At 37.6% G+C, this 27,973-nt stretch overlaps 1 protein-coding gene across 1 annotated transcript in view; it reads right to left on the bottom strand.

Moving 5' to 3' along the window:
• GABRA1 (gamma-aminobutyric acid type A receptor subunit alpha1) overlaps window positions 1-18,820 on the bottom strand; it is a 56,338-nt gene extending 37,518 nt beyond the window's left edge. The window contains exons 1-4 of the mRNA XM_074960642.1: window positions 18,366-18,820; window positions 16,157-16,244; window positions 12,050-12,162; window positions 3,589-3,656 (exon numbers count right to left, since the gene is read on the bottom strand). Of these exons, the coding sequence (XP_074816743.1) occupies window positions 3,589-3,656; window positions 12,050-12,162; window positions 16,157-16,230 (255 nt within the window). The 5' untranslated portion in view covers window positions 16,231-16,244; window positions 18,366-18,820. The remainder of the gene's footprint in view (window positions 1-3,588; window positions 3,657-12,049; window positions 12,163-16,156; window positions 16,245-18,365) is intronic.
• Window positions 18,821-27,973: the final 9,153 nt, after the last annotated feature.

Raw genomic sequence — 27,973 nt, 5'->3', positions numbered from 1 at the left:
AGAAGATCAGTTGTGTGACCAAATAATTTGATGGAAGAGGAACAAAAGCAGAGAGGAAGTATTTATGGATCTAGTCAGGCACTCTGCTCTTCCTGACTGTAGGCTCCTCTACCCCGCAAAACCTTTTCCCAGAGCATTCACTGACATTTAAAAATGAACATGCTTTGGCTATGCTCACACCTCATTAAGGTTAGCTATTCTTCTCAGATGAAAGCTATCAGAAAGCCAGTTTTAACATCAAATGGTCAGATCTTCTCACCAGAATGGGTGTGATTTCTGTGGCACGGGACATGACTTAACAGAGCAGGAAAATAGAGTTCCCAAAACTCCTTGCTGTAGTTCTAGTAAATATGTAGTTAAACAAGCCAGACAAGAATCAGACTGCACCATTCACAGCTAGGATTGGTCACATTTACATTAATGGGAATGTAATCAGAGAAAAATAAATTAACCCTTTGTATCCACACAATAATTCACATAATTGCCAAATATTTTAGGGTTGTTGCTTTCGGGGAGGCCTGTAAAGCCCAGAAAATAAATGATTTAATATTTTCTGTGTTTTCCTAATCCTATCTGCTGCCTCTCTCTGGCTATTATTTATTATTATTTCTTTGTTTGTACTGTTATTATTTTACGTATATTGCAGGAGCACCCAAAGGCCAGGCCCCATTGTGCTAGTTGCTATAGAAATATATAGGAAGACAGAATTTCTGCCCTGCGGAGCTTCGCATCTAAAAAACCATGGAAGGTTTGGGGAAAGAGAGACAGACCATAGAAGGAAAATGACTGGGGTGATGGTAACCACATGCTATGTGTTCCATCTCTCTTTCTTTTTCCATGTTCATTTTACTTAGTACACAAATTTAGTATTAGGTGTTTCTAAGAGGGAGTAGTAGGGTCGGTGTCAACAGGCTACACAGATATTACTGGATTCCTGAAAGGTAGATGAGCAATAGGTGACATAACTAGCAACAATTCCTTAAACATTAAAATACACCTGCCTATGTGAAACTGGTTCATAAACTCTAAGCCTCTACTGTAAAATTTCATTTTATTAACAAATCAATGCATGTCTTTGCCCAAGATTAGTGTAGTGAAAATTAAGAATGTGGTGTACGTTTATAAAATTATTTTTAGGAACTATCCTATTTTTCATACCTCGTGGTTCCTCGTGCCACATAAATTCAGATATATTGATGTTGATATATTAGTTCTTTGTTTTAATATACACCTATGCTTAATTTTGAAAATAGATGATGTTAGGTTCTAGTATTATATTTTTACCCAAATGCCAAGTGTCACATCAAGATAGACATGTATCAAGTGTCAAATTAGCTTCAACTTGTATTCAATAATTAAATCACTTGAATCAACCAAATCTTAGTAAGACAGAAAGTCCAGCTTTGGCATAGTCCTATATATATATCAATAAGCCTACAAGCTGTCTTGATCTTAAGTTTATGCCATGAGAAGATCCCCAAATGTATTGCTCAACAGGGTGGCATCCACTGCTGGAATTCCACAATGAAACTGGCTACCCACATTCAGACAATAGTCTATCCAAGCAAATAGGTGGGGAAAATGTTCATAAATATTAATTCTAATTTTAAAATGATTTTTGATTGAATCACGTTCATTATCCTTTAATGTTTGCTTCCTGTGAACATCTGAACCAACTTGCAAAAAGCAGCTAAGATTTTCAAAAGTGGCTAGTGATTTGGGGTGCTGAACCTGAGAGATTTTAAAGGATCCCAATTTTCAGAATGTGCTGGGCAGCCACCTTCTGAAAGTGAGGTCCCTTTAAGGTGTCCCATATTGAGCACTCAAAAATGGAGGCATCCTAAATCACTTTTGAAATCTAAACTGCTACATTTTTAGTTTAAAAGCCTAACTATTTACTGAAGATTAATTTCAAATTTCATACTAGTATTTAAAAAAATACTTGGGTTGCCTTGTGTTGGCTGGTTATATCAATTAGCCAATCAGGGAAGAGAAGCAACTTGAAGCGACTTATCTAATTTATCAACAGAGTGCAAACTGTGAATAATAGTAGGATTAAACAAATTGCAGTCCAAGAAATTGCCATTGAAGTAATTTACTTATAATTTCAAATAACAAATAAATGTAAGAATTTCACAATCTGTTTGCAATTTATATGCAAGTGGAAGAAAGGCAAAACTCACCAAATGCATTACTTGCTTTGAATTATTATTTCGGCTTTAGAGTTATCCACTCAATACAAGCAGCCTTTGTACAGGTATGCCCCACTCTCCACTAGAAAGCAGCTGCTTCCCATCTTAGTGCGTGTGCACTGAGAACATGGGTCACTTGATCAACCCATTCTTCTGAATTACCTTTCACTGGAAAGGACTGAGCATCTAAAGGGGCAGTCAACTAGTTTGTGCAGTCCAGCACACTGACACATCTGCCTGCTTTAATATCATCCTAAAAGAACTGTCTGTTGCAGTTTTCAAATCAGTTGTAATGTGTAAATGCTATCATCCCCTTCGAGCAACATTAGAATGGTGGCATTGGGCAAAGTACCAAAAAGTGGCACATGAAAAATAACTAATTTTTGGAGAAACACTTTATCTATAATCCCATCATGGAATGCTACGTTGTTCAGCTAGAACCTCAATTAACTGCTATGTAAGTGCAGGTGTAACTTTGGAGACTGGTCTAATTTATACACCCAGCAATTTACACACCCAAAAGAATCAGTTACTTTGATGTGTTAGTTCCTCCACTTATATTTTTCTCTTCCAGTTCCGTTGGTGTTTCGATTAGCTAGATGATTAATTTAAATAGGGAAAAAATAAAAGCCTACTTTATTAGGATATTTCCAGTACTCATTTTTATACAGATGGTGAGGATATAGCAAGGTTTAGTAGCCATACATCAGACCAAGGCTTCTCAATAGTGCCCCTTCACATGTGAAAGGGAACATGGTTCCATTTATATGCAAAAAAGTAAAGGAACTTACCCCTGTTTACATCATTTTTTAAATTTAAGGCCAGCACCTACAGCAGCTGTGCTAGAGGTTTCTGAACATGTGACTCCCTAGTGATTATGCAGCAATTAGGCTTTGATATCCATGCCATAAAGGAATGATTCAGATTCTCATCATTAATCTTCTTTGACCAGCCAATATCTAGGAAATTCACTTCCAATTGATCAGCAGCGTTTAATTTAAAAACATGGGTTCTACAGCCTGGGCCTCAGACTATAGGCTTAAGTGTTTATCATGCTTTAAAATAATGATCTTTTCTGACAATTGGATCAGCGGTGTGCCAATTTGGACTGAGTCATCATTCTCTCAAGGGTACTGATCCATTCAAAATGATTAAGTATGAGAGGAATTCTATACTATGGTCCAGGAATATTGCCTGTTATAAACCCATTATTAAAGTCACAGAGGTTGCTAATTTAAGGGCACTTAAATGTAGTCATAGCTAACAATTATGGTAAAGTGTAAAAGCTGACATTATTTTGGAACCAAAATATATATAAAAAATGAAAGTTAGGTATCATGTTATTATAGAACCCCCCCTAAAAATTATTACTGTAACAATATAGAATGGCACTTACCATATCGTGGTCGGAAACAGGCCCAAAGCTGGTGACGAAGATGTCAGTCTTCACTTCAGTTACACGCTCTGATGAAGCAGGAAATTAGGACAGTGAGTGTCTATCAACAGCCCTCATTAGATCTAACCACCACAACTCTCACCCGAATAGAAAATTTATTGGCTTTGATTAGCTATTCTAAAATTGGTCTACAATGTGGGCTCGATAATTTACTGCTTATAGATGTAATTTCACAGTTAATATTTCCAGCAACCCTTTTTTCAATGCGCTGTCACAGTACAGCTTTTTTGAGACATCAGTTTTTATGCCAGGTGTTGATATCTCTTTGCAGACAGGTCATAGTTCTGCTGTTAATTAACTCTTTAAAGGAACCTTTGACTAATATACCTGCTTGTTTCAACAGTATAAAGAGTACTCAATAGCTAATATTGGACTCAAAACTTATCTTATGTGTCCATATGAAGTTTTACATTAATTAACCCACTGTTTGTCTTTTATGTATATGCATGTATGTTACATATTTATATAATACACAGAGACAGAGAGAGAAAAAGACAGAGCAAATACAGTATTATGTGATATAAAGGTATTTTTATCAGCAGGGGTTTGAGGTGGCTGCATTACTCATGAGTGCAAAAGACAAGTGTGAGCCATGCAAACCATTCCAAACAAATGCCAATTAAACCATTATACCACATCTTCATGGGTTCTGTATGTGCCTCATATTTTAAACAGCTGTTTTTTCAACGTTTTAGATTTTTGTTTAAGTTGTTATTGGCAGTGCTGTTTGAATCCATTCAACATCCCTACTGCCGGGTTCCCTTTGGATCATGAGAACAGCTATACAGGCCTCTAAGGGAGACAAAAAAGATTAATAATAACTTAGAAACCTCTAAAATTTACGTAAACTGTGTGTGTGTCTGTGTCTGTGTGTGTCTAGTAGAGTCTCCATCTCTGGCAATGTTTAAATTAAGATTGGATGTTTTTTCTAAAAGTTATGCTCTAGGAATTATTTTGGGGAAATTCTATGGACTGTGCTGTACAGGAAGTCAGATGAGATGATCGCAACGGTCCCTTTCTGCCTTGGAAACTATGAATCTATATTAAGTTCTAAATATTGCCTATCCTTGACCTCCAGCCAATGAGTTTTGGGGGCAATTTCCAAATGTAGAAGAAGGAAGAATACATTTTCAGATTTCAAATAAAATGACAGTTGTAAAATGTCAGTTGTTGAGAGGCCTGGAATATTAGAAGTAGTCCCAGAGAAAATAGATTAATTAGACACAGAGCAAGAGAGGTAATCAAAGGTCCATGATAAAGGACATTTGTCACAGGGCTTTGTGTCAGGAATCAGGGCCTGCAGCAGAGGCAATCTCTGGGCAACCTAACAAGTGCAGCTGGCCTGTAGTAGACTGCCTGATTGGCTACACAGTCTGATTGATTGAAGAGTCGGCAGACCGGCCCTTAAGCCCAGCAGCAGCAACAGTTGAGCAGCTGCTCAAAGCATGTGCCCATGGTTGCAATAGTTCCTGCCCCAGCTTAGGACCCAGGTAACCTGATCCTAACCCTTGGCACCAATTCCTGAACGCTGACTCTTGCTCTAACCGCTGAGCTGGCCACCCACATCCTGTTCATTGACACATTGTAACATTTTATATAGATATCACATACATTTTACATTATACACATATTCCTTCAAAGTTGTAAAACAATATAATAGAGAAATTATTGATTTAAGAGACCGCTCTTCGAGTTCAAACGGATTTCATTTTGTTGAACTCTGGTAGACTAACTCTTTAATAAACGTAATTTATTGCACCTGGGATAGGACAGTAGCAAAAATAAACTCATGTTCAACAATAAAACCAGTAGCATTAACAAAGCACAAAATGTGTATACACGAAACCAAAAGTTATGAAGAGAAAGCAATAGTTGTGCACGTTAATTTTATTTATATTAATTGAAAATATCTAAAACTTCTAAATATTTAAAATCTTATTTTAAAATAGCCACACATTTTTAGTGGTTAATTATCAAAATGTAATATTAGTTGTGATGTAATACATCATCACAGCTAATGTAACAAACAATGTTATTGCATCTTTTTAGGAAGTCAGCAGAGAATTTAAATAGCAGAAAAGTCAATCTCAAACATTTCTTTAAAGAAATTAAAGACTGAAATTTCCATGTGCTATTCTTAGTCACACAAAGCATAATATTACAGCTGTAGATTAATTTCCTTATGTCTTTTGAATTCTAAGACTTTTATAATCAGGACTGAGTAACATGTAAATACTACAGTGACTCCATTGACAAAAGCATTTGGATGGTGAAATGTCCTCATTAACCACCCAGTGTAATGGATTTGTGCCCTTATCAACATGGTCTGCAAGCAATTTAATTGTCTTAAATAAATTTAAGGACTCCCTTGACTCTAATTGGCTTTTGGATTAATCTTAAAGAAGTGCACAGTGGTTAACTTAACCTCAACCACTGGAAGAAGTACATGGTTATTACAAGACATATTCAACTTGGATGGGGACTGTTCCCACTTCCAGCCTCTACCTCTTACCAAATAAAGTTTATGAGCTGAAGATAAAACAGCCGGCAGCAAAAGAAGATTCAGATTCCACATTATGCATTAAAACATCACTGAAAAGGTTCCCAGCATTATAATACCTTTAGTTGTTGGCCGCAAACTATTCTATAGATCAAATGTCTATAAAGATATTCTGACATGCCCCAGTGTCCTGACCATAACCCCTACTTCCAGGAAGTGGGATGAGGTAGTGAAGGAACTGTTATGCTAGCTCTAATCCATGTGAGGATGCCATTACAAAAGGGAATCTTCAAGGATTTGACTCACTGGATTAAAATTACATTTACACCAAGGGAACCGTCCAAAAGAAAATTAAGACACCAGAGAGTTAGGGCTCAGATGATTATTGCTCAGCAAACTATTAAAACCAACTGTAATTCATTATATGCTGTACATTTCAGTGCTGGTCTTAGATATCAGAACACTCAAAAGGGCCTCTGCCTGATGGCAGAACACATGTAAATAGACATTGGACCAGAACCTCACCAGATGTAAACTAGTGTACACTAGCTGAGGATGTGGCCCAGAAGATATAAACAAACATCATCCAGTATAACATAACTGCAACTGGAACAGCTGTTTTACTAATGATATTGAGATGAAACCAATGTAAAACCTAAAAGTAATGAGTAAAGTAAGTTTCTGGCTCAAATACAAACAGATATGGAAGTAAAATACTTTGTTTTAGCTTATCAGGACTTTCGTTACTTTCTGGGCTTATGATAGGCTCATAAATAGAGAAATAAATGAAAAATGAACATTGTGCAAACAGGAAGTAAGCCTACTGTGTTACACGCATACACAGAAAATGTCGCACTTCCTTGGAGAATTATGTAACTGATATTTTTAACAGCAATATAACTTCGCAATTCACTAGAGAATGAATGATTGCAAGATTATTCTCAAGAAGTGGAAGATTAATTAACAGCTTCCAAACAAATCCTTGGCACATTGCATGCCAAGGTTGTGACTTAGACCAAAATATAAAGCATTGATAGATCATCAAACCCATTGAGGCATTTTTCGGACATAGGGAAGGACAAGGATCAGAATAATTCTCAGCATTTTTTTTATTGAAAGATATAGACAATGGCAGGATCAGAGGAATGGATTCTTCCACCCTTATTCACGTTTAGTGGCACCAAATAATTTTAATTGGACTTCTCAATATGAGTAAGAGTGGGCCACAGGGACGTGCTGGTCGCCGCTTCCCGCAGTTCCGATTGGCTGGGAACGGCGAACTGCAGCCACTGGGAGCTGCGGGTGGCCATGCAAGTGTAAACAAACTGTCTAGTGGCCCGCAGCAGATTGCCCACCACTGGACTAGACGATCACACTGGTCGCTTCTGGCCTTTACATCTATGGATCGAGACCACAGTTTCACACTCAGATATGGCCTAAACCAAAACTGTGGGTGAGTTCAGATCCAATTACATAGGTTGCCCTGATCTCTAACGTGAATATTTACTGACAACATTATTATCAAACTGTATTTGGAAAGTTTATTGTCATTGCTTATACTCTAGACATCATGTACATTGTGAAAATAATTTGTTCTGGGATAGGGGAGCTCTCAGAGTCACAGAATGCTTTGCAGTATCCATGTCCACATATATGGTTTTACAGTAATTATACCTAGCTAGTGTTCAGGAAGCTCAAGCATATAATCTAGACCCAATAACTCTTACTAGAGCCTCAAAACAGTAATCAACAAAATAACTTTTACCCATTGCATGAAACAAATACAAAATAATTTTGCTACATAATGAAGTGTAGACTAAAGTAAGGATAGAATAGAACTCGAGCAACAGTAACCCACATGGGATCTCTAATATATGTTTGAGCAATAACTACAAAGATCGGACTCCATAAGGGATATCAGGCTAGATCTTCCAGTCAAACCCACTCTTCTTCTTCCCATACTTCTGCAAGATTGTTTTGTACCATCCACTAATGTCTTCTTCCATGGAAGACCTTATGAAGGGGACATGTTACTTTTACAATTGTGCCAGGCTGAAATGTCACAGAGCCCAGTGAATCCGTCAAGCGGCAGGGAAGAATGCACGCATGCGTGGAAGGAGCAGCCTAAAACCCTATAGGTGAATGTGGTCTCACCCTATAGATCTCAGGGCATCTGTGAAGAATGCCTGGCCCTCTGCATACCAACCTAGTCTCCCCTTTCCACTACTGGCACAGCCCAGTCTGTGGCCTTGCTGCCCAGTCCAAAACTGTCAACTGTCCACAGCCTCAGCCTCCGTGTTCAGTAGCCCCAGATCAGAAATTAATGGACCATTCATTCCTCCTGGAAAATCTGAGGTTTCTCTAGTGGCACTTAAAGCAGCTACTCCCTGTCTCTATCCCCACAGACAGTTATCCACTCCACTCAAATTACCACAGAACCTAAAAAATTTATTGGTCAGGCAGATGGGTTACTGGGCACTTAAGGGCAAGGCTTCACTTCCAGTCCATATGTTGCCTCCCTTCCATTGCTATCTGTGTACCTTTGATCTGTTTTACACCATGCAGGTGAAAGGATCATAGGAACCAATTTGTTGTATTTAGTCTGCTTCTGAACATGTTTAGTGATGGGGCTCAGCTAGTTCTCTTAGTAAATGATTCTATTATCTTACTGATTTCCATCTTAATTTTTTTCCTGATGTCTAAGTTGATTTTCCCTTTTCCAGTCTGTTACTTCTCCATGCAATTCCTTGCCCCATCACTTCCAATAAATTATTACCCCTCATATACTTATAGACATTCACTAGGCTGATCTTGAATGTAGTCTCCCCTGACCTTCCTTTTGTGTTTGCAGTTTTTTCCAGGCACAAATAACTGCAAATGTAGTTTTATGTCCAAGTTTGTTGACATAAAACAGCTGCTATTTACTGTAGATGTCAGAGAGGCAGACATCTAAATGATTGTGTGGCTCGAAAGCTTGTCTCTGTCACCCACAGAAATAGGTCCAATAAAAGATATTAACTCACCCACCTTCTCTCTCTTCATTTTGTACCACAATTATTTACAACCTGGAAATTGCAAGTGCAAAATGTAGAGCTGCTTTTTAGAAATCATATCCATGTTGCCATTTTTTTCTATTATGTGCATATTTGGCTACCGTGATTTAACTTCGTGGGTCATCTGCTCCAATATTTTTAATTCTTTCTAACTTATCAACCTTTTTTAAAATGTCAAAGTGCTCAAAGCTGTACACTCTACTTTATGTGTGGCCTTACCAAGGTTGTCAATTATAATCTCCATATCCTACATTAAATCAGCATATGTGCTGTTTAGGTTTTCCATGAAAGGGAGATCCCAGAAGAAGATTGAATAAAGGAAAGTTTCCAACACAAGGTGGGACTTAGGAATGAAGCCACACATACTGAAAAAAACTCTAACTGGTACAAAATCCAGCAGCTCTACCGCTCACATCATGCCAGTGCTCCAGTCTTTATCCTAGCTCCCCGATGAATATGCAGTGCAGTGGAAGATATTACTGTATTACTTTTTGCTTGAAACATACAACTTATTGCCCACAATTATAGTATATTTTGGACTTATTTAAAGATGTTTTCAAACAACGCACAGTCAACCTGTGGAACTCCTTGCCAGAGGATGCTGTGAAGGCCAAGACTTTAACAGGGTTCAAAAAAGAACTAGATAAATTCATGGAGGATAGGTCTATCAATGGCTATTAGCCAGGATGGGCAGGGATGATGTCCCTAGCCTCTGTTTGCCAGAAGCTGGGAATGAGAGACAAGGGATGGATCACTTGATGATTACCTGTTCTGTTCATTCCCTCTGGGGCACCTGGCATTGGCCACTGTCAGAAGACAGGATACTTGGCTAGATGGACATTTGGTCTGACCCAGTATGGCCATTCTTATGTTCTTATGTTTTTTCTTTATTATAGTCTTCAGGATTCTTCAGTCATTCTCAGAAATACATTTGAGTAGAGATGTTAAGATATTCACGCAACTAAAAAATATTACATCATCAAAATAAATAAATACTATAGCCCAAATCCTTGGCTAGTTTTGTGCTACCTGAATCCTAGGCCAGCTCTGTGCCAGGCTGGTCTCTCAGTGTAAGCTGGAGAAAACTCAGGTCTGTTCAAACTCAACCCAGCTGTGAATGACTCAGAGGAGCTAATATAGTAGCTGGGGACTAGCAGCTGGTGTAGGAGGTACTATACTGACTCTATACCAGTGGAAGACTCCAGTTACACTGGAATGATCATCCCATAGTTGTTCATGCCATTAGGCCCGTAGTCACTGGCATTGTTTCCAAACAGGACTGGAGGATATAGACCTACGTACACAAACAAACTAGGGTTCACCCACTAGCAATATCTGGTTGTTTCACCCTCTGACAAATTGCATTTAAAATAAATTATTATAAGATTATCTTATCCCATTAACAATTTCAACAAAGAAAAGGAGTGTATTTCTTTTTTCTTTCCCTGTATCAATTTATGTTCATATTCTAGAAAATTTTAAAGTAACTCATGGTAGGTGCAAAAATCAAGTAAGAATTTGCACAAATATTTGTATTGGTGAGGGGGGATCATCTGATATCAGGTTTTATGATATATTCCCTTTCTCATTGCCTGCTATGGTATATGCAGTTACTATAGCAGTTGACTGAAATCTAAAGTGGTATTAGTCAAGGATAAAGGAATATTTATTTCTAGACTAATCCAAGGATTTACATGAAAGCAGGCAAAATGTTAGTACATCAAGTGGACAAAGTGATTACTTGTTTTGTTGCCTATTAGCTTCAAAATTACATTTGAAATCCTTAATATAGAACAATACATTCCTTTCTGTGGTTCTTGAAGTTTGAAGATAATCATCCCTGAAGTCAATGAATTTGACCCATTGTTCAAGGACTGTGGTAAAACAGAAGAATTAACAGGCACAAACTGAATGCAATTACTTGTTTATATCTGATTCTTTTTGCATGGTTAGTGGATAATATATTCATTCTTTTTTATAGAAAAATGTTCTTACAATAAATACTTCTGTTTGGAACTCTATTGGAAACTAATAGATGAGGGGAAACAAGTTAAATGGTATATTTTTCCTGGAGAGTGGAAAGGAAAACAAATTGTGGCATCTCAAAGATCATCAGTTCAAAATCATTGCAAAGAACAAGTTTATGTCTGTACATTTAGAACCTTTTCCTTGGAAAGCCATCATATAAGACCGAATGATGGATCAGTGTGTTATAGCAGAACAGGAACAAGTATCAATTTGAATGCAGATTTCCTATTCTGTTTGTGGATTCTAGGTACAGTGTATTTCCTGCTAAAGAAAAATGTAGAGTCTTAACACCACTGTTATACAAGAAAGGATGGCAGTTTAACTCTTGGATCATTAAACTGAAAAAGTAATAGGCATTGTGTAAATACAAAGACTGGTGGGCCAAATCTTGATACCCTTACCTAGCCAAAACCCTATAAACTTTACTGAGACATTTGTATAAGTATGGGTGGCAGAATCTAGCCCTTGGGGTCATATTCTGTTATGACCGAAATCAATGGGAGTTTCTTTGTTTGTTTTAAGAGATCAGGCTTTTATGGCCTGATCTATAGCCCACTGAAGTTAGTCAAGTCCTGGGCCAAATTTTTTGTTTCTCATTTATGCTAAACTCAGGGAATGTTTTGTTGAACTGAGAACCACAGATTTTGTCATAATTTAAAAGGTGTGTATGTGTGAGTGTATACAGATGGATGTTTTACTAAAATGCCTTGTATATCAAAATTGTTGCATAAACATACAAAACAAATATGAATGTAAAAACAATCACTTTAAACTTAATTTTGCTCTAAGGGGCAACCTTCAAAATGACAATATCACACACCTCCCAATCCTGGTCTTAGCCGGTTATCATAACCATCCAGCAGACGATCCAGTATTCTGGTAAACACTGTAGTATTGTCTTTAATTTCATCTTGTAATGAAGTTTGTCCATAGCTGAAATCAGAGAGCAGTTAACATGATAAATCATCAATTTACCAGTAACCCTACAAAACAAAATCTACAAAACCCCTACAAAATCTGCTTCATCTTGCTTATACTGATTTATGGAGACAAAATCTCTTCCATAATACCAGATTGTAGTGCATTATGTGGTCCTTTCTCTTAAACATTTTCTTTTTAAAGAACACATTTGCAATAAAAGCTTAGGTCAACGCCAGTTCATTTTTACAAATAGAAACCACGTGAAACTTGGGTCCTTTATTTCTTACTTCATTATTCATTAATGGCTATAATTTTTCAGTTTATATTCCACAATGACATTTGTATTTATCAGCAAATTAGAATGTGTTAGATTTATAATGGTTATCAAGGGCTCAGCTGAAAAGAAATATATAATAAATTAAGACTGAATGGAATTTCAATACTGATAATATTTGCTAAAATAAAGAGAAAATTTAAAAATACAGAGATGTGTCCTTCCTAAACATGCGTGCAGTCCAACTGACATCTGTGCGGAACTTACTATTGGATCGGAGCCAGAACAAAATATGATGAAATTGTTGTTAACAGACATACATATTTATCTCTTTCTTATGCTGGTACATTTTTGCTTTCCTTTTTCCATTAGCAGATTTATATAAGAAGAACAACTACAATTATTCCATGCAAGTGCGTAATCAAGCTATGTGTCGACAAGGAAACCTTTCTCTGTAAACCTTCCCTCCCAGTTTCCTAGTGCTTTAGTCCTAATTCTGGCAGAAGTCCCACTGAAGTCAGTGGAAAGTTTTGTCTGAATAAGAATGGCAGAATCAAAGTCTTTGAACTTGATTACTGTATTCTCACTTAAACTGGTGTACATCAGGATGAAGCCTATTCTAGTCAATGGAGTTAATGTGGTATTAAACAGGTGTAAATGAGATCAGAATCAGTCTCTTAACTACCTAAAGTCCTTGCCAAATACAGGTCATGGCTAATTCTCCTTAATCATCTATTATGGTTGCCTTGAAACCAAATCTTGTAATCCTTACTCCATCCATTACCATGGGAAACTCCCATTAAGCATGTGTCCACCCAGTGGAATTTGGCCCTTGAACCCAAATTGCTTTCCAGTACACAATTTTGTCACATATATTATTACTGATTCAGGTAACCAATATGATGCAGAACACCTTTTGTAGGGTGATATCATCTTGCTGAAAACTATTACACTCTTGGCCAGCATGTTTCCTATATGAACATTAGTAAAGGGGGTCAGCATTCTGCCAGCCCTAGTTGTTCTAACCAGCCTGGATTGTTTTATAAGGAAGTCATGGTTATGTAAAAGATGAAATTATAAAAAAACCCTATTATTTCTTTTAACCTCATCAATTTAGTCTTGTTTGTACATCCCACATACATAAAAATGGGGGTTGGGGAGGAAAGAATCTGTTTGCATGACCTGTTCCATGGGACAGAAAAATCACTATTATGTTAATTTCCAAAGAGGTTTTGAATAAAGGAAACTACAGATTCAAACAACTAACAGAACCTATATTCACAGGGTTTTAACCACCATTTTATTTAATGTATTGTTTGGAGGGCCATATGTTCCTTTTATTAGTAGGAATGTTTAAACAAAGATATCTACTGTTCTGTTTTTAATTAATAGAATAAAATGACAAATACCTTTCCTAATGAAAAATTATTAATAAATTCTAGCATGTTTCCTTTCAGCTACCATAAACATAAAATATTTCTAGTATGATGGGGTTCCTTTTTAAATTGATAATTTTAAATTATAAGTCACAGATGTAAATATTTTCAGACATCTTTTCAGATATTACTTACATGTTATTTAACAAATTACGCTGGTGTATTACACTTTTCCCCCATATGCATTATATTTTAAAGGATCCATTCCCAAATGCATTACATAGAGCTGTGGTACAGGACTCTTCTCTGGATTAAATTCTATATAAACACTCGTTGTCAGTAAACAAACTGCTGTGCATATCTCAAGGAGAGCAGAAGGTCATCAAGATTAAGGTAGAAGAAAGTACACTTTTGTAAGGTTGATGAGAATAAATAAATGTGTATCCCTGGGGTAAAGGAGGGGAAAGAGTGATGGACAAATGGCAATGTAATCTGAGAGGATGTGATAAAACATAATTATGTCATTAATTGTATTTCTGGGTGTGGAATTTTAAGTACATTTATCTATTCTTCACATTATTTTTCCAAAAGCAAATGTGTTGGGTGGTGTTTTGGTTTTAATTAACCGACATATCAGCATAACATGAGCAATTTGCACAAGTGTAACAGACAATACATTATCAATTCCAAGTAACAGTGATTTTTTCCACTGTAAATTATCCAAACTCAGGAAACCATTCTTGGTAAAATAGCTCCAACATTGATTTTTATTTTCTGTGAACGGAACCATCTGATTGAAAACCTGTAACCTTTCCACATAAGAGAAATTTTATTTAATTAGAATACTATACTTGCCAAGGATTTAACAAAAAACTAGAATTAAAGGCCAGTGACGTTGCTTTGGATAAAATGACTTCATAAACAGATATATTTAATGTGGGGTGTGTATATTTTCAAGAAACATATCAAAGTTACTGTATCTGACTGTGGTTTCATATTACACCACTGTACAATAAAACACTATACACTAACTCCATCTACAGGTCATTATAATAGTGACACTTCATATAATTTTTCAAAAGCAGTCAAATGAATTTTAATTCTTACTTTAGAATATACACAATATATTTCCAGTGAAACATAATTTCCCAAAATACACTAGCAAATGAAAAAACAAAATTAAATACCCAAAGAATACTTTAAATTCTCACTTTTTAGACAGATTTTTCAACAAGTTTTTTTTTAATCTTTCTTGTTTGTTCAAAACGTATGTTAAACTGTATACGTACACTGTTTACATCTCTATTTTTTAGAAGAAACACTCATGCAAAATAGACCTTTTTATCCTCTTGTATCTATCTAAGCTTTTCTGGTTGGTCATGAGATAAATTTCTCTAGAGCTGCTGAATAAAAGACGTAAAAGAAGACATAGAAAGGTGTGTACAAAATATTTTCTAAGGCTTATCATTGACAGTGGAAAAATATAATGACCTTTATTCATTACGTAGGATTATAGATAGGATGTTAATGTTTTAAAATACAATAAAATATATATTTGAGATCCCCCCTCCAGTGAATTTTGGATTATACTTTCCTTTTCAAGTATATTCAAGTTTAGCCCATAGGTTTAGTAATCAAATAAGATAATTGTATGATCATGAATGGTACTAGCCCTAATGCTAACTCTCCACAAAGTTTTTTTTTAACAGATAGATTAAACAGCATGTACTTTCAAACCCAAGGTTCTGTGGTGGGGCCTGATCCTGCAAATTCTTAGGCATGTAAGCCTTCTTCACCACTCAGCAAGGGCCAGTTTCATGAGGAAGAACTACTTTAATGACTAAGGATTTGCAAGAACAAAACAGTTTTATTAACAAATTAGGACCCAATCCAGAATCCAATGGGAGTTTTGCCACTGATTTCAGTGAAAGCAGGATTTGGCCCAGAATACTGAAATAAAATGCCTTAATTACACTTTCCTTTCTATTTGATTCACAGTCACAATTGAAATATAGAATAAACTCTCATAATCTTTATCTTTGAGTAGAAGGGACAATATATTATTTTATATGTATTTAATTGATAATTTAGCTTGAATATGGTTCAAATAGTTTCTGCTGAAGACTTTCTTAATCTTAGCATAAAGATGTTAAGTAAACAAATTGTAGTTTACTTTCACTCTTCATTATTTAGATTTAGCTGGGATTTGAACAAGGATTAACTTCCTCCAATACACTTAGTAGAGCCCAGTGCATGTGATAGTTGTTTCTTATGCCTTTATAACAAAGTAAAGGTTCCAAATGTCTTTTTTTATTAAAAAAAACAAACAAAAAACTTTTAAAATATTTTTCCCCACCTTCTTCCAGTCAGTGTATTCAAAAGCAGGGTCCAGGCCCAAAGACAGTCACAAAGTGCTAGAATGCTCTTCATGATGGCTCTGAAAGCTGGAAAGGAAAATAAATAACAATCAACAACCCTTGCATTAAAACAGTCATTTGGGAAAACACAACAGGACTCTAGTAACTTTAGCTAAATAATCTGATGTCAGTCAATGACCTCACAGTGCTATGGCACATCATTCAGAGTAAAAACAAAAATGATGTCCCATCCATTCACCTCTTTGCCTTCCTTTTCTGGACTTGGAAATATTACTGTTTATTTACACATACATGGCCATTGGTTTTTAATCTTGATTATATTACTTTTCAACTTTAAAAAAAAATGGATTACTGAATTAAAGTGCTTGGCCCCAGAATAGGTTTAAAAGGCCACTGTTCAGTATCCTCCTGTGTTAACAATGTCGAGGTTTTTCATGATATCTGCGAATAACCAAATATAATCGCTTGTTGCTTGCTCTTTTTTTTACCTGCTTGAGTGCAGATGTGTTAGTTAGGATCTCTGCTAGTGACTGAGTGGAGCAGTTTCCCTGGTTATAAGTGCTTTACCTGAGTATTGTGGAAACAACTTTCTTCAAAGACATTCCTGTTTCTAGTCTCTTGTTTACTGAAGCATCATTGTGTAACTAGTGTAATGTTTGGAGTCTCATTCTGCGATCTGCTGCTAAGTATGCACACTAATACTTCCGTCAGGCTAAAGGACACACTTTATTAATCAAACCATGTGCTAAATGCCTACATACCGTCTTCTAAATCTCTAGCCATTCTCACTGGCTGACACTAGGAAATGTTTCTGCGTAAAGAGTCTTTTTTCATGCCTCTCCAAATGGCTCCTGATTTATTTATTTATTATCCTATGATTTAATGCAAACAGATTGTAATTAAAGTAAAAAGTGAGCAGACCCTACATATTTTCCCCCCCAGTAAGCTTAAAAACAAACTTCACTGGTATTTGTGGAATCAATGTTCAACATTCAAGTGGCTGGCTAGACGCTGCTGCAGGTCTCTCTCTATATTTTTGTGTGCTGGAATCCAGTGACTTTCCAGCGTTCATCAATTTAAAAAAATCAAAAATCTAAAACCTCTATTTTCCCCTAAGAGTCAAAATGAGGAATGAATTGGAATATTTAAAAAATCTGAGAAAATGAAGCACTCTATATGTTCCTGTTGTTGTACCTTTAAATAATTCTACCCCAATCCATTGCACACTCTCAGGGACAATCTAAATCAATAAAATACCATTACAGAGCATCAGATGAGCAATGAAATACAATTAACGTGTTTATAGTGAAATGATCAGAAGGTAAACAATCAGTGGGTTTGAGCTAATCTAGGTGGATGTGATACAGGTGAGTTGGATGTAACAGGAAATCAACCATAGAGGTAGTCGTTTTAAATTTCACTGTTATCATGTCTCCCTATAATAATAAAGATAATATCTGTAGTCTCAAAATCACCATCTCCTATTACTGTTAACTTTTGTTTTTGCAAAAGGTTCCTCAGTGTAACAAAAATGAATCAATCTCAACTATCTTCTGTGATCAGATGGGCTCCCCAACCACCCCCCTTAAATAAAACCATAGAGACATTATAATTGCTGGAAAAGTAAAGTTTCTATCAGCCTAAAAAAGCAAATGCAAACATACAGTTTAAAAGAGCATTAGGCAATTCCAGTTCCCCCAACCTCACCTGCCCACCCCCACTCCAGACATTATTTTAAATATTCTTCAGTTTTCCTATTCAAAATGGGAGAAAGACCCACACATCTCTGATCATTTTAGTAGCGTCCATTGGAAAAGATGCATTTTAATGCCTTTCTTGATCCATGGTGAGAGATTTGCCTTTTTCTGAGGCTCAGATCTAGACATGTTTTCCTTCCTGCATTTCAACTTTTGTATTTTCCCCACCTCTCCCAGAAAAAGTCATCCCCCCACCCAAGCCCCCGAAAAATGTTTTTTCTAAGGGACTATTTTCAGATCTGTTCATGTAAAAATGCCCACCGATCGCTGCGGATTCTCAACCTGGGGTTAGGGGGTGGGGGAAGAATGGGGGGGGGAATTGAAATGTACCTGCTAGGGGGAAAAAAATTGGTCACCTATATACTTGGATGTGATTCCAGAAAAACCCCAGCGATCTATGGTCTGTTAGCGATAAATAAGCAGTTCTTACCTAGAGCCCCTCTGGGCACAGGTTCGCAGAATTCCTGAAAAAGTCTGCCAGAGAAAATCGCTCAAGAAATCAAGGCTGCTGGAAGGTAAGGAGCCTTCAGAGCGGCTGAGGCTATGCTGCTTTCCCCGGCTCCGCTTCTCAGTCATTCGGTCTCAGCCATCATGGATTCTGCCGGTGCTTCGGTGTGAGAGATTTAACACCCAAATTTCTTTCCCCAGTATTCAGACCGCAGCTACACAACAAAAGCTTTCTCTTTACCAAGACAGTAGTAATACGTCCCAGGGTAAACCGGATGTGAAAGAGGCTGTGACTTCATGCCAGAGAGATTTTATTTTAGAAAGGAAGGTGGTACCAAGCTCTCATCTAGAGACCAATCCGCCCATATTTTTATATGCAGCACAATTTAACTTCCAGTGCTCTCGCCCTAATCCCGTTCTCTCTGGCTGCAGACTCAAATCCTTCTACAATCTGCAGCCTTATTATTATTTTCGGGGGGAGGGTGTACGGTGGGGGGCTGGGAGATTACACTTGGAATCTTATGACACTTGCAATTTACAAAACACCCTATTTTAAGGCGCTTTCACTAAAAATACAACCGAGCTGCGTTAGCATTCCCCCTTTGATCCAATATTTAATAGCTGCATAAATATGAATGAAGGCGAGCTAGGAAATATCGAGGAGGCAGTATAGTGTGTTTGTGTGTCCAGATATATGTATACAGGCATAGGTAGATGTACATTGTAGATGAAGCCCGTAGGAAATCAGTTTAAAGCGGGGCTGGGGCGGGGGGGGGGGAGGTTTCCAGACCTTTATGCACATTTAATGGTAGGTGACATGTTTGTCTAGAGTGATCTTTGCTGTTGACGACATGGAGGGAACATATTTAAAGGCTGTTTCAGGGGTTGGGGGAGTAGCCGTGTATGGAAACTCGTGTGTGTGTGTGTGTGTGTGTGTGTGTGTGTCTAGATAGATAGATTGGGAGGGGGCTGTGGGGGCGCGAATCTGGATCCCGTTCTGTTTCCAGACTGTGCCATTTACCATAAACACAGCTGAGATGCGATTATTTTATATCAATTAGAACAAATATCTCCTGCCTACCAAGCCCCACCCCACTCTCTTCAATGTCACTGTTTTAGGATGCATCCCTTACAGCCCAGCAAAATAATAACAAAATAAGACTACCAATAAGGCACAATAATAGCCTAGGAAAGATTGCGCGCGTGAGTCTATATATACATCCCCCTGCTTGCAGAACAGCGTATGGGGCTCATCTTTAGATTTTATGAATGGAATGGGTTTGCTTAGGAACAAGGTACAGTCGCCGTGTGATGCAGGAGAGGGCTTACGGGGGACCTGTCTCAATAGGTGGTAGGAGCTGTCCATCCAGTCCCAAAGCACTGGGAGCTCTCCGTGGTCCTGCCGAGGACCTCACTGAACATCGTGTTTAGCATCGGTATAGTAAACCGTGCGGAGAAGTCCTAAGGCTGATGAGTGCCCTGCTCAATAACTAGCATTACCATCTTCTTAGATCAACCTGCTGCACGCCTGGGAAATGGGGTCACCTAAAAAGCTACTTTTCTGGTCCTTTTTTAAATCAATGAGGTTTTCAGTCTTGGAACACGGCAGTCTCAATAGCAATGGCTGCAGGTTTTCTGGACACTACAGGGACTTTGATAGGGCATAAATGCATTGCTGCCCACCAGAAGTCCTGGAGCACTTTTCGTCAGAACTAACATCTGAAGGCAAAGAAAACTCCTCAGACCTGAAGATTATTAGAGAGAGAAAAAATTACCACAACTCACGGTGGCCCATCTGTTTTGAGGATAATCCCAAAGGTTAGCATCACTTTAAATCTAAAATAATTGACTTTTCCCTCCTACAGCAGTAGACTGGGGCAGACCAGCGGGTGTGCTCTGCTTCTGTGGAGAAGTCAAGAGGGGAAGTTAGACACGCCAGAGCTGATGAGATTCCAATACACTTTCAGAGAGTATGACCCAATCACATCTGTTCTAGAAGTTGGCTACCATGCTTTTAGCTCATGACATATCTCAATAGCTCCAACCTCCTGTAATTTTGCACGTGTATGCCCATCACACCGAATTACCATGGGCTTTCTCTAGGGTTACCCATATTTAGTGTAAGGGTTAAATGACCCCTTAGTTTTAAGTTAGAAGGGAGGGAGATGCAAGGGACATATTATGCAATATTATGTCACAGTCACACATTGTATGTAAGACAATTTTTTCTCATGCTTTTTTCTCATGTGATTGCCAAGGGTATTTTTTGCATTTCATCATGGTCCTGCTCCCACTGAAATTAAAATCCCTATTGGTGACAGTAGTCCCTGGATCAACCCCAATCTTTCTGTAAAGCTACCTTTTCAAGCCTCATGTTGTATAACATTCTTCACACAATATATATCCACACACACACACTATATATTGCATTATTTGTTTCTGCAACAGAATATGAAGGATTTCAGAACAATGCTATTCATAGCTGACGCTGGCAATGACTTTCAAGGTGTTAAGGTGCTGTAAAAATGTTGGAGAAGAAGTTATTATAGCTTAAGTGCATCAATGCTTGGCCTAAACCCAACAGAATTAGGAATTTTGTTTGAGAAAGTCTATTTAGCTTAGCCCAGGTACTCTCCCATTTGTTATTATCTGCATGAAATAGCCAAAGGATATCTAGATACATAACATTTGTAAAGATCAGTGTTCATTGTTGCATTCTTGACTTTGTTTCTCTATGTTTCCATTTCAATTCATCCCATTTTGGTTCAAGGTTGGCCACAGTTCATAAACTATCTAAAGAAATTCAAGGAATTGTTAAATGAAGAGACACACTGGTTCACAGTCAGCACTAACCAGAGATATTATATCAGCGGCTGGTATGGAATCACTCACATCTTATTTCATGGCAAGATATAGTTTCCAAATGCATTACCTTGCAAACTTTTCCTGCTATTGATTGATATAATCACCTGTGCATTTATGGCCTAATTCTGCAATCTTTACTTTTTCAGTGAAGGGTTAGAGAGTTTTGGCTGAGTAGTATTTAAAATAGGACCCTTAGCTGAAACTTTGAAACAGTGCAGGGGTTTTAGTCCCATACATTCCATTAAAATCTGAAGAAGATGTATGGCTCTGAATCCCTTGCACTGAATTGAAAATCCCAGCCCTGTGCATAAAGAGTTATATTTGTTACAATAACAAAAAAGCCATCTAATTGAAGACAATATTGCAAATAGAAATATATTTTTAACACTAGGCCTTCTCTTTTTCCCCAGTTGATCATTGCAAAATTGCAGAAATAAACAGACATCCTACATTGCTTCACTATTTCATTTCTTTTCCTCATTCAAAGAAATGACTGCATCAATTTTAAAGAAATTTGGTGACTATAGTATTACAGCCAGAGGGAATATATTGCATGCCAAAATTTCATCCGTAGTATATTTTGAGTTATAATCTACTGCAAATGGGTAGAGCTACACTGGCAACACTGGAATAGCAACTGCTAAAACTCTTTTCTCAGTTTACTTGCATTGGGATGTAAAATAAAAGTGTTTTGTTTTTATTTTAGTTGAGCATGCAGGGTTATATAGAATTGTCCATTCTTCCACTGGTATAACTGCTGTATACCAAAGGATGACAAGGTTTTGGGATTTTCCCTGGGTGAAGATATTGACCTAAAATAGGAAGCAGCACATAATCTCTTTAATTCTTTCTCTTAAAAATGTAGGACAAAACCATTCATTTTTCCTCTGTGGCTGAGATTCCAGCCCATCAGCAAGACATGTAGCCCAGATTTTCCCATTTCCTTTCAAAGCCTGTTAGCACAGACCTCATTTCAGTCAATAGGAAGTGATAAAAATATTTGGGTTTAGTGAAAAAAAAAAAGATTGGGATATTATGTGCTTTTGAGAAAAATTGTAAACTGAGATTTCTGGTTTTTAAAGAAAGAAAGCATTTGATAGCATGTTTTGCACAGTCATTGGTTCCTTGTTAGGTTCTTCTTACCAAAAGGGAAGCATTTTCAAAGATGGCGGGGTGAGTGTGAGAGACAGGTCTCTTACTATTCTGAGATTGCTCTGGTCTGAAGAGCCTGTTTCAAAGCCCAGTGAGGCTAATGGGAGTTTTCCATTGACTTTAGCAGGTTTTGGATCAGATCCTGTGGCTAGGATTTTCAAAGGAGTCTATCAGAGTTAGGCATCCAACTTCAATGAGAGTTGAGTATCTAACTCTTTTAGGTGCCTTTGAAAATCTCAGCCTAAATGTATAACTAATACCATTTAGGTCCAGCTGATTTTGATTTTCAGTGGGTTTTTCAATTGAATAAGGAGAGATGGATTTGGCTCTTAATATCTCCAAGTTGTTAACTATTAGCTGTGCATTTCACTGCATAGATCTGCAGTTCACATTTGGAAAATGAAGATGTCAAGAAGACCTACGTGACTCATTATTTTCTAGCCAGCTTATTAATTGGGCAAATTTTCAAAAAATGGTTCAATCATGCACATGATGAGCTACTGCTGTAGTTAAATGCTTTTTAAAAAAATCTAAAAAGATCAACTGTTACATCTTGCTGAAGGATTGATTAGATAATGTTTGTACTTTGTGTATGGAAAGTTGCATATTAGTGCAAAATGGTAGTGGTAGTAAAGTTAGACCAGTGACATCTTACTTTCAGTGGAATGTTCAAAAACAAATAACTAAAAGATTATATTAAAATTAACACACAGCCAGATTTTCAAAATTGCTCCACGCACATCTCATATTTTTTTCAAAGTGAATTCCTGGGTGTGGAACATTTTTCATAATCTGTCCACTTATTTAGCTGCCTAAATCTGGCCAATGATCTCTACATACAAAATATCTTTTATATACATTGACAGGTCAGCCTGTCAAAAAACGTTTTTAAATAGTGTGTTTGTTCACCTTATTAATATAGTAGTTTTCCCATCACACAATTACATATATATCTATGTGTGTGTGTGTAGTGTATACACATCATATGTATGTAAAATGACTGAAATGTTCCAGGAGAAATGCTCTAGTACAATTTACCCCAAACAGCAGATCAGATAAAGAATTATCCATCTGTTCCAAAGCTTTGATCTCTGTTAGTTACAAGTCTTGCTTATGTGATTAAACAAATATTGTGTAGATATATAACTAAGATTTGATTTTTAATTTAATGTGCTCCATAAATATATACAAGTGTGGCTACTCTCCCTTCGTAGACTTAGGGAAATTTAATTAATTAGATTGCTTTTTTACTTCAATTTACAACTGCAGAAAAGGCATGAGTGAGTATCTCTTGACACCTAACATTTTTGCAGTTGACTCATGGTGATATCAGCCAGGAGTACACATAAATGATGCCTCCTTCCCCCCCCCCCTTAAAATATATGAGTAGAAATGGAAGAAGACTTGGTTGGAAAATCTTTATGAGGATTTTTGAGAATAAGTTTCACTGTTCTCAAAGAGTCATTTGGATTTGAGATACTACGTACCATTAAAGAAAAATGGATGTTCTTTCTGGGTACATGTTGAAAGACTGAAATTGACACTTTGATTGAACACATTTCCTACCAAAATACTGGGACAAAGAACTGAAGAACTAACTGATACCAAGAACCTTGAAAAAGATAATTGATTGCCGAACTCTAAAATGCCCTGATACAGTTTGCCAACCTACTGTAAACTTTCACTTGTGAAATTATCCAAGCATCTTAAAATACAGTGAAATGTGTTTATTATTCCTTGCCTTGAATGTGAAGATTGCTATTTTCAAATACGACCACCAAATGAAGTTTGTGAAACTGAAAATTTAGGTTGCTATCATAGGTGCTAACAACACTTCATGACAAATGTCATAATGGCAGAAAGGTATTAGAATCCATCTTTTAAAGAAATTTTAGAATTTATATATAGCAATACCAGAAAAAGAATCAATTCCTTGACCAAGGTCATGTAAGGCTTTAAAAGACAAGAAAGAAGTATAAAAAAAACATTGTAACCTTGGAACTATTTGGCGAAACTTTCTGTAAGCTTTTGTGATGGTGGCCATTGATGAAACATGAGGCAGGTCTATTTCAAATGTTTTTTTCAACTTCTCTATTTTTGGCAGTAAGTGGATTTTCCTGAATGCCATATCTCCACCATAGAGCAGTACGCCCTGTGCTCCACCCAACCCTACTGATGAGGTGAAAACTTGACATTTGAAGCCTAGACCTTTCCAGAGCCTTTAAAATCCCTTTATTTAAACTCACCTTTCTGCACCCAGGCTTCACTAGCACAACTATTCTCCATGCAGAATAGCTGAACTAAATTACCTTCAGCACTCTGTTAATGCCAGTCTTTAATGACAAATGGGTGCCATTCATCCACACTCAAGAAATGGCACCGTGGTTTCCACAGCACTCCAGACAGCTTGCCCTGCTCATGAACTGAGAAATCCATTTTGGGATTCAAACCTTGATATTGTGATTAGCAGTTGAGTGTACCAACCTGTGAGCTCATACTAACTGTACTCTTTCCTAATGATCTTCAGGGGCATCATGTGCATTCACATTTACATCTACACTTACAACTATCTTTGATTATAACCTTCCTAGAATCTGACAGGATGAAACCAATTTGAGTGGGAGCTGTGCTAGATGGTTCCAAATCTGCTGAGTTTGTTTTTCCTTAAAAAAAATTATCTTGCAGCAGCATGGTTAGTGCATTAGTAAGCGTCCATTGCTTGCCACTTTGGAATAAATGAAATAACTGAGTATGAAAATATGATGGAAAGTGAGTGGTGACTGGAACAGGGAAACAGAAAACAAATCTGATGAAAATCTATGTCCGTGTACTTGTGTACATGTTATACATGCTAAATACCAGATTATCCAGAAAATGTGAATGGCCTCAATGGTTACTATCATTGTGTTGTTTTTGTTTGTTTGTCTGTTTAGTTTTGTTTCATTTTTAGTTTTATGTTGAAAATTCCTGTTCACTTTCCCGGTTATCAGCATTATCTCTGGCTTTGCCACATGAGTTGCGAGTCAAGATTCTTGGGCCTCGCTTCAGCAGAACATTTAAACGTGTTTAAATAGATCCCTGTTTAGGCACTTAAGCACATGATGAAATCCCATTAATTCAAACTGATTTTAATACTGCTCTTGAAGTACAAGATTTAGGTGTCTTGCTGAATAGGGATGATTTGCTGATTTGGAACCCTAGCTCTCCTACTGGCTTGCTATGTGCACATCATTTAAATTCTCTGTGCCTCAGTATACTCATCTGTAAATGTATATAATACAACCTGCGATCTGTACTTAGCCAAAACTCCCTTAGACTTCAGTGGCATTTTTGACTGAATAAAGACTGCATGACTAGGGGTTTCATAAGGGTGTTGTTCAGTAATTACATAAAAGTATGTAAATCATTTTGAGATCCTTGGAATAAATTGAATGTTTTGTGATGTATGTATCTACCAACATGATACAACATGTGCCAATTAGGTGTGGATCAAGCTGTTGAATGGGGGTGTTAATCCCAAGGCAATTTTGCACATACTGTACATGGTCATCACATTTGTTTGTGTCTATGGTTTTGAATGTACATAGCCAATCTACTATATAAACAATTGAGAAAACACTTGAGTAATATCCTGGAGATCTACAGATTCATATTTCATTTCAAAGTGACCTTTTGTGATAAAATGTTGGTGCAGTGAAGTGTGGTAAATATGTGGGTGCTTATATACTGCTCTAACTCTTGATCATATTAAAAAAGCAATGATGTCAATGAAATGTTATAGTTGAATACTTAACTATTGCATTTCCTTAAATGTTTTGAAGTTCCTGATCCAAAAAAACATTGATTATATTGCACATTGGTACATTCAGGTTTACTGTAATTCATCTATCGGGCCATAATTTGTTTAACATTGGGAAAAGACATTTTTTCAGACTCATTTAATTCAAAGGCAACTGAAATAATTTTTTTAAAAGGGAGAAAATATCTTTGGATAGGGACCAAGCATGCAAAATCTCAATCCAAATCAGAATTTTTCAGAAAATTATCAAAGAATGAAAATATAGGTAATAACTGAAACTCTTTTTCAAGATTTTTTTTTATGAAAGCTAAAGTTTAAAATCAAATTTACACAAGTTAAGAGGGAAGGTACTGTGCATCTGGGGTCAGGCTTGAGTTATGAGGGATTACAAGTATTGGTTACAAGGTTCACAAGATACATACATAGCACATAACCAGCATAGACCCAGATTGGAGTTTTTAAAACGTCAGTGGATAAGTGGTGTGACAGACTCAGACCAGTGGGGTACAGGAGTCTGGTAGAAGGCAAATATATCGGCCACTGGATTAATAGTTTTCTGTTCCCTGTGTGACCAGAGCAGGGGCTGCCCTAGAACAATCAGGAACCTGCTAGAACCAATTAAGACAGGCAAGCTAATTAAGACACTTGGAGCCAATTAAGAACTTACTAGAATCAATTACGGCAGGCAGGCTAATCAGGACACCTGGTTTAAAAAAGGACCTCCCATTAGTTGGGGAAGGCACACAAGGAGCAGGGAGTGAGAAGGCATGCTGCTGTAGGATTGAAGAGTACAAGCGTGATCAGGCTTCAGGAGCAAGATCCTGCAGTGAGGATAAAGAAGGTGCTGGTGGAAGGCCATGGGGAAGTAGCCCAGGGAGTTGTAGCTGTCATGCAGCTGATACAGGGGACATTGTAGACAGCTGCTATCCATAGGGCCACAGGGCCCTGGGCTGGAACCCAGTGTAGAGGGTGGGCCCGGGTTCCCCCCATACCCCGAACTCCTGACTGGACACAGGAGGAGTTGACCTGGTCAGTGAGAAACACCAGAAGGGAAGGTCTAATTTGGAAAGGGATGAGGTTAGCTGAGTGAATGGCAGATTTGAACATCTAGCAGAAGCGGCCAAACTGAGGGCTGCCGTGAACCTCTGAGGCCAGCAAATCTGCCAAAAAGTGCAGGATTCACCAAGGCAGAGAAGGAACTTTGTCACAGTGGTCTTGGGTGCACTACCCATAGAATGTATTTAGAGTCCAAGTCAGTATTGGTGTAGAAAATAGGTACATGGGTGGGGCTCATCAGGAAAGAAAGTGGGTGATTTTTCTGACTGGTGGTCTCGTTTACTCATTCTAGTACTGACGGTGTCCCGTGATATGCTCCGTGTAGATGTCTCTGGACCACCTGATGGTGTCAGACACCATGAACTGTCTCATGAGCCGGGTGTAGCACCGACCAACTCTGCACGCTCTTAACAACGGCTCATTGTGAGGGTTTGACGTGCCCAGGGCTACCACGACGAGGGTGTGGATCTGGACCTCATAGCCTTGGGCTCTCAGGGTGTCGGTCAGTGGGGTGTATTTCAACACCTTCCGAGCTCGGGCCTTGTGGAAGGCTAATGACCTGTTTTCTAATGGCACTGTGACATCCACTATGAGGACCTTCTTCTTTTCTGTGTCAGTCATGACAATGTCGGGTCGCAGTTGGCTGTTTTTTCCCACAATGGTGTCTTCAGGGATCTGTTGGACACAGACTCCTGTGGGTGTGCCAGGTGCTGGTATAC

This window comes from Natator depressus, chromosome 8 (genome assembly GCF_965152275.1).
Source record: "Natator depressus isolate rNatDep1 chromosome 8, rNatDep2.hap1, whole genome shotgun sequence".
Lineage (NCBI taxonomy): Eukaryota > Metazoa > Chordata > Testudines > Cheloniidae > Natator > Natator depressus.
Note: the sequence above shows the minus strand (reverse complement) of the source record. Positions and strands in the feature narration are given on the sequence as shown.